The sequence below is a fragment of the Bactrocera neohumeralis genome, chromosome 6 (genome assembly GCF_024586455.1).
Source record: "Bactrocera neohumeralis isolate Rockhampton chromosome 6, APGP_CSIRO_Bneo_wtdbg2-racon-allhic-juicebox.fasta_v2, whole genome shotgun sequence".
NCBI lineage: Eukaryota > Metazoa > Arthropoda > Insecta > Diptera > Tephritidae > Bactrocera > Bactrocera neohumeralis.
Genome location: NC_065923.1, coordinates 75,089,380 through 75,104,896, shown reverse-complemented (window position 1 = coordinate 75,104,896; position 15,517 = coordinate 75,089,380). Strand labels below are relative to the sequence as shown.

General features: G+C 32.6%; 1 protein-coding gene across 5 annotated transcripts in view; it reads left to right on the top strand.

Annotated features, from left to right (window-relative positions):
• LOC126761788 (MOB kinase activator-like 2) overlaps positions 1–14,849 on the top strand; it is a 113,571-nt gene extending 98,722 nt beyond the window's left edge. For 4 of the 5 annotated variants that reach the window (XM_050478178.1, XM_050478176.1, XM_050478173.1 and 1 more), the window contains 3 exons: positions 9,878–10,038; positions 12,686–12,782; positions 12,853–14,849. In XM_050478178.1, the coding sequence (XP_050334135.1) occupies positions 9,878–10,038; positions 12,686–12,782; positions 12,853–13,969 (1,375 nt within the window). In that variant the 3' untranslated portion in view covers positions 13,970–14,849. Of the gene's footprint in view, positions 1–5,783; positions 6,703–9,877; positions 10,039–12,685; positions 12,783–12,852 lie in introns of those variants that run through there. The other variant, XM_050478177.1, reaches the window with a different exon arrangement.
• Positions 14,850–15,517: the final 668 nt, after the last annotated feature.

The window sequence follows — 15,517 nt, the reverse complement described above, 5'->3', positions numbered from 1 at the left end:
TTCTATTTTTTATTACAAAAATTATTTTTTATGGAATATAATGATATATTTTTTTTTGTTTCTTTATTTTTTATTATATCAATTAAGTTTTTTGTTGAGTATCATGATTTACTAATTTTTTATATTTTTTTATTATATGAACTAATTTTTTTTTGAAGATTATGACATTGATTTATTTTATTTTTATTTTTTGCGCTATAAATAATATTTTTTGTTAAATATAATGTATTTATTCTTTTGTATTTTTTCTATTACAACAATTTTTTTTCAATATAATGATATTTATTTATAATTTTATTTTGTATCTTTTTATACAATTTAATTTTTTTATTAAATTAATAAATTAAATTTTTATTAAATAATAAATTTTTTATTATTATTTTTTTTTATTTTGCATTGTAAACTTATGTTTATATGCAATAAATATTCACATATTCATTATTCCTTCTCAAACTTTTCATTTTGCTATTATACGTTCGCACTGTATATATTTTTGTTCTTGTTTTTTTCTTGCCCTTAATTGCCCTTGTTCATTGCATAAACAGGAATTTCAATAAAGCTCGACGTAAACTCATTATTTATTTTCCATTTTCTATTATTTGCCTGTGAAAATGTATAAATTGAACATTTCAACTGGGTGATTTGCATGCTTGTGTAAAAAAAATATATTTTTTTGCCAGAACGCATACATTATATAATAAAAGCGCATACAGTATGCGCAAAAAATATTCGGTATATTAAAAAACACAATTATTCTAAAAAATTATAACTAAGTGACGTCGATTATGAATTAAAAATATTACAAAACGTGCAATAGTAATCAAATATGAACAGTTGCCTCGGAAAATGTGAGTTGAATTTGTATGACAGCTATATGCTATAGTAGCCCGATCTGAACAATTTCCTCAGAGATTATAGCATTGCTTCGAGCAATGATTCGAGCCAAATTTCGTGAACATATCTCCTTAAATAAAAATGTTTTCCATACAAACACTTGTTTCCGAACGTTCAGTTAGTATGACAGCTATATGTATTCTATACTTGTCTGATATGAACAATTTTTCGGGGATTGTAGCGAAGCCTTCGATAATAATCCATGCCAAATTTCGTACGGATATCTCTTCAAATAAAAAATGTTGCCATACTACATATGACTTGATTGTTTCTAACTTTCCGGCCACCAATGTACATACATACATATGTATGCACACATGCGTCCTACTTTTTATCAAATTCTTTTCGCAGTTTCTTTCAATTTTTGCTGTCATAACTATTTCGCATTAAAAGAAGTTGTTATTAATTCATATGTACATAAGTATTTATATGAAGCTGGAAAACATTTGGCCATTTAGCGCATCGCTGTGAATTGACATCTTGCCATTTGCAAATACGCACACACAGATAGACACATACACCTACAAATATATACATAATTCCGCAGGCAAAAGTAAATATAAACATTTATGCTAAAATCGCTTTTGATTTCTCTATTTTTTGTTTGTTTTCCTCTTTGCGGTCAATAAAGATCTGCAAGCTCTGCATTTGTTTACACGCATTGTTGTTGCGCGTTGTTTATTTAGATTTTCGCTGACAGTTGGCTTTTTTGATTGAAACAATGATTTTTGGTGCAACATCAACGCTGGATTGTTAATTGAAAATCAAATGCTTTTAAATGTGGGACAGACACATACACACACTTACAGTAGATGAATAGTATGTATATGCAATTGTTTAGTAATGTGTGTGTGTATAATGTTTATTTAATTTCTTATTTGCTGAGTTCAAGAAAAATACAATGAAAATAGTAAAATTAGTGTTGGACTGATTTATTTTGGCAAATATTGACAGCTTCTTAAGGTAAATAAATTACATGAACCACAACAACAATAAAAATGGGAAGAAATAAACATATTTTTATATGCATTAAGTAATTTTGAAGCGATTTTACTATTTGCGCTCCATATAACGTATGAAAATGCTTATTTAGTAATTTTTTTAGCTAGCTTTTAGGTAGGTTTTGGGTATATTTTAGTTAGGTTTTGGTTAATGATATTAATTAATGTATTTATGCTCTATATAACGTATGTAAATGCATACTTAGTATCTTTTTTAGTATATAGGTACGTTTAAGGTACGTTTCAGTTAAGTTTTACGTATGTAATAGTTAGTTTTTGGTTATTGATAATAGTTATTTCAGTTAACTTCAGTTTCAGTTAACCGCAAACATCAACTTTCCTATTTAATATAATTGTAGTTTTACTTTATCAGCTAATTACCTTAATTATTCGACATTTTCGTTGAACATACGTTATTTGTTGTTTTTGTGTACGATGTGCTTAGGCCATAATTGATTGTATGTAAGTGTCACGCGATTTATATCGTGCGTTTATCTGCAAAAAACCGAAATAAACCAAACAAAAAAATTATAATGAGAGAAATAAAATAAGAGCAGCAACACAAAGAGCCAGTAAAGGCTGTTGTGCTGATATGATAAGCAAGCAGTAGAAATTATAGTAAGAAAGTAATAATTACGACAGGGCGAAAACAATGCCCATATGATGATTGCTTTTGCTTTTTAATTTTACTTTGTTTGAGAGAGAAAAAAAAAATAAAACAACAAAAACACCTAGAAGAAAAGTTAGCTGCGGCCGAAGCTAAAATACCCTTCACAGCTGCATTTATTATAGCTTAAGTCAATATCTTGATTTGGATTAGTCAGTTTGTAAGGCAGCTATATACTATAATAGTCCGAACTGAACAAATTCTTCGAATATTATAGTGTTGCTATGGATAAAAATGTCTGCCAAATTTCGTGTAGATATCTCGGCAAATAAGAAAGCTTTTCATATAAGCAATCGATTTTGATCAGTCAGTTTGTATGACAGCTATATGATATAGTGCCTCGATCTGGAAAATCTCTCCAGATATGGTAGCGTGATTTTGGATAAAAATGTCTGCCAAATTTCATGTAGATATCTCGTCAAATGAAAAAGTTTTCCATACAATAACTAGCTCTGAATCGTTGAGTTTGTATGACAGCTATATGATATAGTGCCTCGATCTGGAAAATCTCTCCAGATATGGTAGCGTTGTGTTGGATAATCAATTGTGTCAAATTTCGTGTCGATACTTCCTCAAATAAAAAATTTTCCATACTGGAACTTGATTTGGATCGTTCAGTTTGTATGACAGCTATATGCCATAGTGGTGCGATATCGACAATTTCGACAAATAAGTAGCGTCTTGGGGAGAAATGTCTGTGTGCGAATTTTAGATCTATAACTCATAAATTATTACACTAGTTGGCGTTTTTATAGAGAGAGAGAACGGAGCGCCTGGCTAAAATGATCCTAACTCGGCACTCTGAAAATTTATAAATATGTATTTGCTTTATACGGTCTCCGTACGTTTCCTTCTGGGTATTATTATTACAAACTTTGTCGCAAACTTAATATACGCTGTTCAGGGTATAAAAATTACATATGTATGTACATGTATTTGTTTGTTTGTTTATGTGAGTTTAAATGGCTCTATAAGCACGCTTCGCTTCTCTTTTGGGCTTTTTTCGCTTAATTGTAGCACTTTTGTCGTTTAAATGTCCACATATACATATGTACATATATATGTGAGTATGCGTGTATGTATGTTTGTTTGTGTGTGTGTAGTAACGTTTATGCTGTGTCAATAACACATCCATCTATTAGCATACATACATACAGACATAAACACAACATTCGGAAGAATTGATTATGTTTTTTAATTCTTCGAAGCCGACTCTGACTGACCCTGCTGGAAGGCAGTGAAATCCAAAAGCAAGCGAGGGTGTAGGTGGTGCTGTCAATTGCAAAAAAGATTACACATACGCAGTGTAGCACCTATAAGCTACATATATGTAGACAACTAATGACTTGCAATAAACTTCAAGCTTTGAGCGTGTGTGTATGTCAGAATGTATGTATTTGCTCTGTGCTCTTAGACAGCGGTATCTGACATGCCCGCAAACACCTTCGACCCTTACCGCGCATAGTTATGTTTATTGCTGTGTGTTTGTGTTTGTCTGCGAACTGCTACTCAATCTACAACCACACTCTGCCTTCGACAGCGGCGCTGACTGCGACGTAGGGTTGTAGCGCGCTCTTTAATTGCTCGCCGTTTGACACTCAGTGTGCATATGTCTCAATACACAAATGGATTGTCAACCAACCTGTGCGGAGTTAGTGTGAAACAAGCGGCCCCTAAGGAAACAATAACGGCCCTCGGCCCGTGTCGCTCGTCACTCAATGCTTTGGTAACGACAACACGCGGCGGAGCTTTTTTTATGACTGTGCTTGAGATAAGAAACTGTGTTTTGCTTGTTTTTGTTATTGTGTTCGTTTTTGCGCTTTGTTTTACAATACCACTTTGCTGCTTGAATCATATGCGCGGCGGTTTAGTTCACGGCGTCAGTGCAAAGAGACACGATTAAGTAAATTCGCGTTGGCACTTAAACGAAATACGAACAACAAGTACAAAATAAAAAATAAATAACGAAAATCAGTAATACAACAATTTAATCTGCATTAATTTAGATTTAGATGTGTACAGCGCTTAGCGTAAACTGCCAAAGCAGGTGTGCTCAAGCAAAGAATTCAGATTTCTAGAAATGGTGTGTTAATTTTGCAAAAATTATACATTTTATCGAAAGAAAATTTATTGCGTCACAGCTGGACTGTAAAAACACAACAAATACCAAAGATTGCCAACAATTTGTGAAATTGTGTAAACAAAAAACATTTTTAAGAAATTAAAAAAAATTATTTATATACTAAAAGCGTCACAAATGCCAAAAATATGAGGAAATTCACTTGATGTGTAAAACCCAACAGTATTAAACACATAAAATAATTTAAAAAAATTATAAGCAATTATTTTAAAAAACTAGTGAAAAATAATTAAAAATAACAATATTATTTTTTAATATTCAAAAATAATTTTAAAAAATTAAAAGTAATTTAAAAAATTAAACATAATTAAAAAAATTAAAAAAATATAATCTACAAAAGCGCCAAAAAAGCTTGAAAATCACTTGAGTATATAAATTTAAAAAAAAAAAATAATTAAAAGTTATAATTAAACAAAAATAATCAACAAAAGCGCTCACACAAGCTTGCAAATTACTTAAGAATAGTTAAAAAGATAAAAAAAAATTAAAAAGGAATTTAAAAAATAATAAAAATAATTTAAGTAATAAAAAATAATTAAAAGAGTAATTAAAAATAATTTAAAAAATAACCAACAAAAGCGTCACACAAGCTTGCAAATTACTTGAGAATAGTTAAAAATACAAAAAAAAAGAAATAATTGAAAAATTAAAAAGGAATAAAAGCAATTTAAGAAGTAATAAAAAATAATTTTAATAATTAAAAATAATTAAAAATAACTAAAAAAAAAAGTAATTAAAATAATTTAAAAAATAACCAACAAAAGCATCACACAAGCTTGCAAATTACTTGAGAATAGTTAAAAATACAAAAAAAATAATTGAAAAATTAAAAAGGAATAAAAGCAATTTAAGAAGTCATAAAAAATAAAAATATTTTAAAAAATTACAAAAAATTAAAAATAATTTAGAAAATTACAAAAAATTAAGAATAATTAAAAAAATTTAAAAAATTGACAAGAATTAAAAGAGTAATTAAAAATAATTTAAATATTAAAAAGCAATAAAAGCAATTTAAGAAGTCATAAAAAATAAAAATAATTTAAAAAATTACAAGAAATTAAAAATAATTTAGAAAATTACAAAAAATTAAGAATAATTAAAAAAAATAAAATATTTGAGAAATCAAAAATATTATAAAATTAAAAAGAATTAAAAAAAATCAACAAAAATCAACAAAAGCGACAATACAAGCTTGAAAATCAATTGAGAAAAAAAACAGTGCCAAATCAAACCAAAGCAACAAACACTTACACCAAATTCCCGATGAGCTACGCCTCGGCCGACAGTAAAACCACCGATGAAATCGACACACCGCGCAACAACGCCGCTGATACTGCAACAAGCCGCAACACATACACAAATTTCGGCAACAACTCAGCGGCAATACATTCAACGCCAACAACAACAACAACAGCGGCAGCACATACAACATCAACGCCATCATCAACAACAACACCAGCCACGCCAAACGCTTCAATTGCCACACAACACACGTCGCACACACACACGTACGCCGTGTCTGCGCCCGCCGACCACTCCGCCGCGACTTCTGCAACGGTAACATTCAATCCCGAAGTCACCACATTTACCGCACGTTGGACGCACAATTCGAGCAGCGAAAGCAGTAGCAGCAGCGCCAAGTCCTCATTTTCCAACTCAACCTACTCATCAGCGCACTCGGCGGCTTCGGCGGTCATTTCAGCTGAGCCAGCAACGGAAACAGCAGCGCCAACAACAACAACAACAAACGACGCATTTACTGAACGTTCAGTTTTTGCTGCCAAAGCGTCCCCGCCAACCGCACGCCCACCGCCGCGCAAGCGTGTTGCGACGAATAAGAGTCCCGCCCACGGTCCCGGTTCGTTTGTGGTTAAATGTCTGTTGAAAACGGTGCGTTTTATGTGGCAGGTTACGGAGATACCGACGAAAATCGGTGAGACAATCGGCAGCATCTACAGATATGCGCAGGACTCGGTCGAGACAATACTCTGCGTAGCCGGGTGAGTGCCGCGGGTGTTCATTCGCGTAATGTGTGCTCGAAATATACTTTTATGAAACATATATTTATGATTATCGACAAAATGCTTATCTCTAGGCTTGTTTTTTTTTGCAGTTTTATGAATTTAGTAGCAGTTGTAAATATAAACGTTTATTCCAGCGACGTTAGCGTCGTAATCTTTTTGTTTCTCGCAACAATACGTTGTTTTTATGGCTTTTTTGTGTACTTTGATAAAATAACAACACAAGCGTTGCTATTTGAATATCATACGTTGCTAATAATGACAAAGCATTCTAGCGATATTGCCTGCGTTCGAACGCCTAGCAAGTTCATTTGCACCTCTAACAGCTGACATCATTTACTCAACTATTTACAAATTGCAATCTATTGCGAAATGCGTCAGCGCTGTGTTACAAAATTGACGAATTTTTGGCATTGTTTCGCTCCACTCTTTGGGGCGCTCGGTACTTCTTGCGCATCCACTGACAGCTGGCATTGTTTGAAAAGTTCATTTGTAGCTTTAAATCTTTGTGAAGTAGACGACTAATGCTGGAGACTGGAAAATATTCCTTATCCTAAATTGTATATATTCTTCGCTTGTTTTGAACCTAAACCCAGTAAAGTGGTTGTCTCGCGCCGAAACAAAGTGATCATATTCAAAGCAATTTAATATAAATTTTAATACTCAGGACTCTTGCCTCGAACACCGTTTTATGTCTTACACTTAGGCTATGAGCATAGCGGTGTCAGCTAGAAACTACAATAATGTAAAAAAAATTGTAAATTTAGAAATTTGTGAGAATGGGCGATAAATATCCCAAAGCATAGCTGTTTCTAATAAAACATAAAAAAAGTCTGGTTGCTATCACTCTATCTAACCAACCACTGTGTGCTTAGCCTTACATTTACTGAGCAAATTTTAGGTATGACTGACTTATAAAGAGTGCACTCGCGCTATCTTTGATTTCTTAATATAATAATGATGGTTATCCTTAATCCTCGTCTACCTTATACCTTATATAATCACCTGAAAAGCAAAATAACGTAGCTCACTTTTCAGAAATTTACAGGCGATGGAAAAACGAAGTAATAGCCACCAAACAACAAAACAAAACTTGAGTTTTGATTATAAAATGGTTATATATTGGTTATATATTGGTTAGATACTGGTTATTATACACACATATTGAAACAAATCATCAGTTTTGGTTATAAAACGGTTATATATCGGTTATCATACACATATATTGAAACAAAATTTGAGTTTTGATGATAAAATGGTTATATACTGGTTATCACACACACATATTGAAACAAATCTTCAGTTTTGGTTATAAAATGGTTATATATCGGTTATCATACACACATATTGAAACAAAATTTTAGTTTTGGTTATCAAATGGTTATATATTGGTTATATATCGGTTATATATGACAAAGGAAACTGAAAATGTTATGCTACATATATGTAATATTATGTAGTAAATTGTAAGCAATAAAAAACGCAATAACGATTTTTTGATAATACATTATTTTGCTTTTTAGGTGACCATATGCAATCCTGAAATTTAATTTATTTAATATTCTAAATACTAATTTTTGTCAATAGCCGCCAACATTATTTGCTACTTATGCCACGGTTGACAGACCAGTCATTTCACTCAACTAAATATTTACTCAAATAGACCGCTGAGCGCGCTTCCTGTTGGTTACACATATAAACACTTGTTATGGATTTGCGAAATGGCATGACTTATCAGCCTTCAAATCCCCATAATTGATAAGATCAGTTGTTTGTTTACCCAACTGTGTGTGTCCGGAGCGTGTAAATGGGTGTGTGCAGGCCCGACCGATAAATGATTTTCAGTAAACGAAATACCCTTTACAAATAAAAAAATTGCAAAACAAAAACTTGATTTTGATCGGTCAGTTTGTATGGCAGCCATATGCTATGGTGATCCGAGCTGAACAATTTTTACACAGATTGTAGCGTTGCTTTGGTAAATAATTCGTGCAAAATTTCGTTAGGATATCTCTTCAAATAAAAAAGTTTTCCACACAAAAAGTTAATTTCAAACGTTCAATTTGTATGACAGCTATATAATATAGTAGTTCGATCTAAACAATTTCTTCAGAGATTAAACAGTTATCTTGGATAATAGTGCTTATAAATTTTCATGAAGATATCTCGTCAAATAAAAAAGTTTTCCATATAATGATCGGAATTTGGCCGTTCGGTTTGTATGGCAGCTATATGCTATAGTGATCCGATATCGGTCGCTTCGATAAATAAGCAGCTTTTTAAGGAGAAAAGAACGCGTGCAAAATTTCAGTACGATAACGCAAAAACTAACGAACTACGCTCGCGTATATTATAAACCCTGCTTGTGGCATCAAAAATATTCCACAAACATTCTGGCGAGGCAACACCTGTCTTTATAGGCCTGACCTTTCTATTAATGCACCAAAGCCGACGTAATGTTCATTAAAATAATTTCGCAAAAATTATAACTATGTAAATATAACACTTGTCGACTGTTTGACGCTGGAAAGCGAACAGGTGTGCCAGCTTTACGTGGCTCCATGAAGCGCGCTGCGCTTTCGCCCATTCTCTGCCACTCAATAATTAATGCATTCTTAGTAAATCAATAAAATTGCGCAATGCATATAAATTTTAATATTTTATCTGAACAAAATTGCTGTTTTTGTTTTTATTTGTGTGATTTTTTTTTTTTGTAATTTTTGTAGCTGCTAATAAAAGTGACGAAAAGATTTATGGCCATTGACCAACTTCTGTTTTGCACAGTGAAATTCTTTGTCCTCCAGCGGTTACTTATCAATTTTAATCCACATGCATGCACTTACAGATGTAGTAGTATGTATGTATTATATATACTTACAAATACAAATATATAGGTATATGAAAAAAGTACATATGTATTCCTATATGTGCACACGTGTTGCAACTTTACACAAAAGTGTTGGCGCAGTAGTTGACACCTGTTACTTTGAAATTCGCACCTTTCTGATTGTAGCCTGTATTACTGAATGTATTTATACATTTATATATACGTATGTTTGTATACTGGTATTTTATGTAATTGATTATCTTTATTACTCCCTTATCGATTTGCTTACTAATCACATGTTTCCTTTTCCTGTTTGTCTAATTACAGAAAAGCGCGTCGTAAAGAGCGCGATGGCGATCAAAATTCAACAGATACCAAATTATATTTGGAGGAGAGCGTTCTAGAACGTAAGCTACCTGAAGCCGATCTCAAAGCCTTAGTGGATCTTCCAGCTGGCTTGGACTATAATGAATGGCTGGCCTCACACAGTAAGTTTACATAACAGAATTATAAAATTAAAAAGTAAAGTAAATGAAAATAAAAAAAATATAAAAACCTAAATAAATCGCGTAAGCGGTGTCTACGCCAATTAAGAAGAAGAAGAAATAAATAAAAATTGATAACAAAATTAAATAATTAAAAAAAATTAAATAAAATTAAAAAAATTAAATAACTAAATACTTTAATAAAAATCTAAATTTAAAACATTTATAAAAAAAATTAAATAAATAAGTAAAATTAAAAAAAAAACTAAATAAATATATAAAATTCAAAATAAAATCAAGTAAATTAAAATAATTATAAATTATAATTATACAATAATTTAAAAAATTAAAAAAAAATTAAACTAATAATAATTAAGAAAAAATCTAAATAAATAAAACTACACAATTAAATAAAAAAATGTAACAAAAAATAAATAAAAAATTTAATAAAAAACTAAATATATAAAAAAATTTATAAAAAAAACTATATAATTGAAAATTAATAAAAAAATTAAATAATAAAAATTAAAAAATTAAATGAATAAAAATTAAGAAAAATTTAAATAAATAAGAATTAAAAACAAAAATTAAATAACAATTAAAATTAAAAAAAAATTAAAAAGTAAAAACATTAAATTAATAAAAATTAAGAAATAAATTAAATAAATAAAAATTAAATTATTAAATATATAAAAATGAAAAAAAAAAAAAACTTAATAAAAATTAAGAAAAAATTAAAAAGTAAAAAAATTAAATGAATGAAAATTAATATAAACAAATTTTTAAATTAAAATTAAAAAAAAAAATAAAACAAACAAAGCTACAAAATTAAATAAATATGAATTAAAACAAATAATAAATAAAAAAAAATTTAACAAAAACCATATAAATAAAAAATTTAATAAAAAAAACTAAATAAATAAAAATAAAAAAAAATTAATAATCAAAACATTTAATAAAAAACTAATAAAAAAATTAAATAAAATTAAATAATTAGAAATAAAAAAATTTAAATGAATAAAAATTAAGAAAAATAATAAATAAATGAAAATTAAAAACAAAAAAATATTAAATAATAAAATAAAGAAGCCAATTAAAGTAAATCTCAAAATATACTTGTAGAAAGCGCTGACTACAAAGATTAGGTTATTTATTGTTAAACTTTATCAGCGGATTTTGTTTGTTTGCTTTTGAAACACGACAAATCAAGATTAGCTAAATGGCGTGCAACTGGTTCTATAAATAGCGTCATATGGTTCAAATATCGTAAGAAATAAGAAAAAACGTTAACTTCGGCTGCACCGACTCTATAATAACCTACACAAACACAGAAGATTCCATACAAGGGCTTGGTTTTTGATGATCGTGCAGTTTGTATGGCAGCTGTAAGCTATTGGGGTCGGATCTGAGCAGTTTCTGCGGAAATTACATCGTTGTCTTCCACAGTAATCCACTTACAGCCAATGGTCGGTTGTTATGAGGAAAAAGTGGACCCTACGTCCTTTTGCATTCGCTAAATTGAGTCCTCAACCTATTTGCTTTCAATATTGACTTAAATGATCAACATGTCTCTTCCTTGTCAGCTATTTTAAGAGAAGCCATACATATGATAAATTTTTAATCACTTTATTTATAATATCTAATTTCATACTTTGTTATGGCTGACTCTTTAAGCGTTTTGTCAACTTTTTGGTTTACTCAGCAAATTTTAAAATAAAATAAAAATAAAAAAATACGTAAACATCATCAAAAAATTATAAGCTCTCCGCGAATTATATGATTGCTGTAAACAGTTGGTAATGTGGCCTGACTTTTTGGTTACATCACCCCATATAAAGAATCACATTGTTTATATTTTTAACCATCACTCATTATCGACTCTTACAATCTCATACAGGCACGCACATTCGTACAAACACATATGCATATGTACAGTATGCGTGCTGCTGATGATGGCCCATTATTAAATATTATCATAAGCTCTTAGCGGAAATGTGTTTTTAACTGAAAAATAAGCAACAAGTGTTTAACTTACGCGTATGATGTCATTAGCGTGTCTAGATCTGCAATAGTTAGTTCAAAAGCTATTAATACATAGTGCTCACATATATTTATACCCTGAACAGCGTGTATTAAGTTTGTTACGAATTTTGTAACACCCACAACGTCGGAAACGCTATAAAAAATATATATGTACAAGTATAAAGGAGCAGTATGAAGAGCGGTCTTCTCTATTGCTATATCTATCTGTCTGTCAGTATATACTTGAATTTTTGAGATATCGCCCTGAAATTTTGCCATTTTCTCACCAAGAGGCTGCTCTTTTGTCGTAATCGACAATATTGGAGCACTATAGCATATAGCTGTCATACAAACTGACCGATCAAAATCAGGTCCTTGTATGGAAAATTTTTTTATTTGACAGGATATCTTCTCGAAAATTAGTACAGTTTATTCCCCAAAGCAACGGTACCATCTCCGAAGAAATTGTTCAAATCGGAGCACTGTAGCATATAGCTGTCATGCAAACTGATTGATGAAAATCGAGTTCTTGTATGAAAAACTTTTTGTTTGACAGGATATGCATATATTTATTACAACAAACACTTCGTTTTAACAAAAACATATTGTCACTTCTTTATCTTTGCAGCACTGGCTCTATTTGAGCACGTAAACCTGGTTTATGGAACTATTAGTGAATTTTGTACGCCCTCTGGTTGTGCCGACATGACCGGACCTGGCAACAGGTATGCAACAATACATTCCTACAACTTTCATTTTCCATATTCATGTTTTCGTTTTTCCCCCCTTGCATAGAACGTACTTATGGTTCGATGAGAAAGGCAAGAAGACGCGCGTCGCCGCACCACAATACATCGACTATGTGATGACCTTCACGCAGAAGACAGTCAGCGACGAGTCGATATTCCCAACCAAATATGCCAACGAATTTCCGAGTTCGTTCGAATCGATTGCCCGCAAAATACTACGCTTGCAATTTCATGTGATAGCTCATCTCTATGCGGCGCATTTCCGAGAAATCGCGCTACTGGGACTGCACACCCACTTAAATTTGACCTTTGCGCACCTGACCGCACTGCATCGCCGCTTCACGCTGATCGACGAGAAGGAAACGGACGTGCTGCGCGATCTGGAGGTGGCGCTGCGCCTCACCGACGACGGCCAAAGCTCGCTCGCCTCGTCCACAATTACGGCCACAACGGATGGTGGCAGCAGTAGCTGCGGCGGTGGCGGCAGCGGCGGAGGCGCGAGCAGTGGCACTACAGCTGACAGTGGTATCGCGAATAGCGGCAGCAGCTACAGCAGTGGCGGTGGCGCGGCAGCACACGCTCACCACTCACAGCAGCAGCAACAGGCGGGAGCAGACGATGTCAATTTATTGCAACAGCAACAGTCAGCGGGCACAACGCTCATCGATGGCGACGCGGCTGCGCCGCCCATTTGCACGCAGCCCGAGGCGCAGACGAAGCAGCCGAACAATGCGCACGCGTCGACAGCAGCGGCGGTCTTTGGCGGCGGTGGTGGCCTTATTGGCGGCATATTGGGCGATCTGAGTAGCGGTGAGTTCGGCGAGACGGCGACACGCTATTGCACCTCGGCCCTGCCGCAACACCAACAACAAGCTCAGAACGCTGAGGTGGCGGTGAATTGCAACAATGGCGGCGCGGGCGCTTTGCACTTGAATTTCAACAATAATCACCATCATCATCATCACCATCACCATCATCAGCACGCGCATGCGCACCAGCCGGCGGCGCATCATCATTTCACACAACAACAACAGCAACACCAGCAGCACAGCGGCCTCATACAGTGCAATGCCAGCAACGCGCCGAACGCGAACACCGTCACGAACGCCGCAGCCACGACCGCAACGAATGCCAGCGCCGCAGCAACAACAACAACAGCATAGTTGGCAACACCGTGCGCTCCCCCAAGAAGTATACACTTAGTTTCCAAAGCTTGTATTGATGATACCGTTGATGTTGATGCTTTAGTTGGACGCGTTGCAAGTGTTGATTTGTATGTTGTTAGATATCCTAGTGCAGCGACAGCTGCTGTTGTTGCTGTCGAAACTGTCGAAAGTGCTAACGCAAGTGCTATTGTTAATGCCGTCGTCGCTGCGAACGCCAACACCAACACCACCACCAACGCCGTTGTTGCCGCACCCATTGCCACTGCTGTTGCCCCTAGCGTAGGAAGCGATCTTGTTGTTGGTCGCAAGTATGATGATGTTGACGTTGTTGTAGTCGGTGTTGAAGTTGAAATTGAAGACAAAGCTAAATACAAAAACAAAGATGATAATGATAACGATGTTAAAAGTGTTGCCGTTGCGGCCGCAAAGGATGTATGACGCTTATTGCTTTATATTTACAATATATAGAGTAGTGTTAACTAAAAAGTAAGATTACAAAAAGAAAACAAAAAAAAACAAACAAACAAATATGAATAATTTAAAGAAAAAGAGTAAAGCTGAGAATATGAAAATATAAATATATAACAAAATGCAAAACAAAAACAAAATAGCAGAGAACTATATTGATTGATTGTAATTGTGTCTGTATCTGGTGTTACACCAACAAACAAAATACAAATAAAACTTAATTTAGCAAACAGATAAATAAACACCTAAATGCAACTCACAAACATATTAGCAAACAAAACGAAAAGTAAACCCAAGTAATTCTAGATTATGTTATGAAATAAAGTGCTGAGTAATAAGCTAGCATTATGCACTGTGCAAGCGAAAATAAAGTTGAATAAATAAAATTAACTAATTGACAAAAATACAATGCAAGCATATTGAATAAACATTAAAGTATGCAAAACTTTCACCAGCCAGTCACTCACACACACCCCCAGCACATTTTAACTAGCCACAAGGACACGCGCCGCAAGTTTACGAAAGAGTACTATAAAACAATCACAAAATTCATTTTGTTGTTAAATGTCATGATTTGCAAGGTGGGTGGCCTTTTTTCTTATTACAAATTTTCAAAATCTGAGAATGGATGTAGTGAGATTTGGAATGAGGTTGGAATTTTTTTTAATATACATACATACATATTCTATTTTATTTCTTTTTTATATTTCTTTTAACTATTATTTCCATATTTACGAAATTTTCAATATCGATGAAAACTAGCGCGGTTTGGAATGAAGTTTAAATATTTATATATTTTATATTTTTTTTGTTTTTTTTTTTAATATTTTTTTTATGTTTTTTGATTTTTATTTTTTTTATATTTTTCTTTTATACATACTTTTTAATATTATTTCTTTTTATAAACTATAAGACCCTTAAGTACTTCTTGCTTTTGCCTCCTTATTTACGAAATTTTCAACATCCATTAGAGATTTCAAATAGTCTGATAAAGTTATAGGTAATAACGAATTGATAACATAACACATTTTTGTATGTAAACAATTTTTTTAAACAAGTGAAAAAATTTATGGTTTT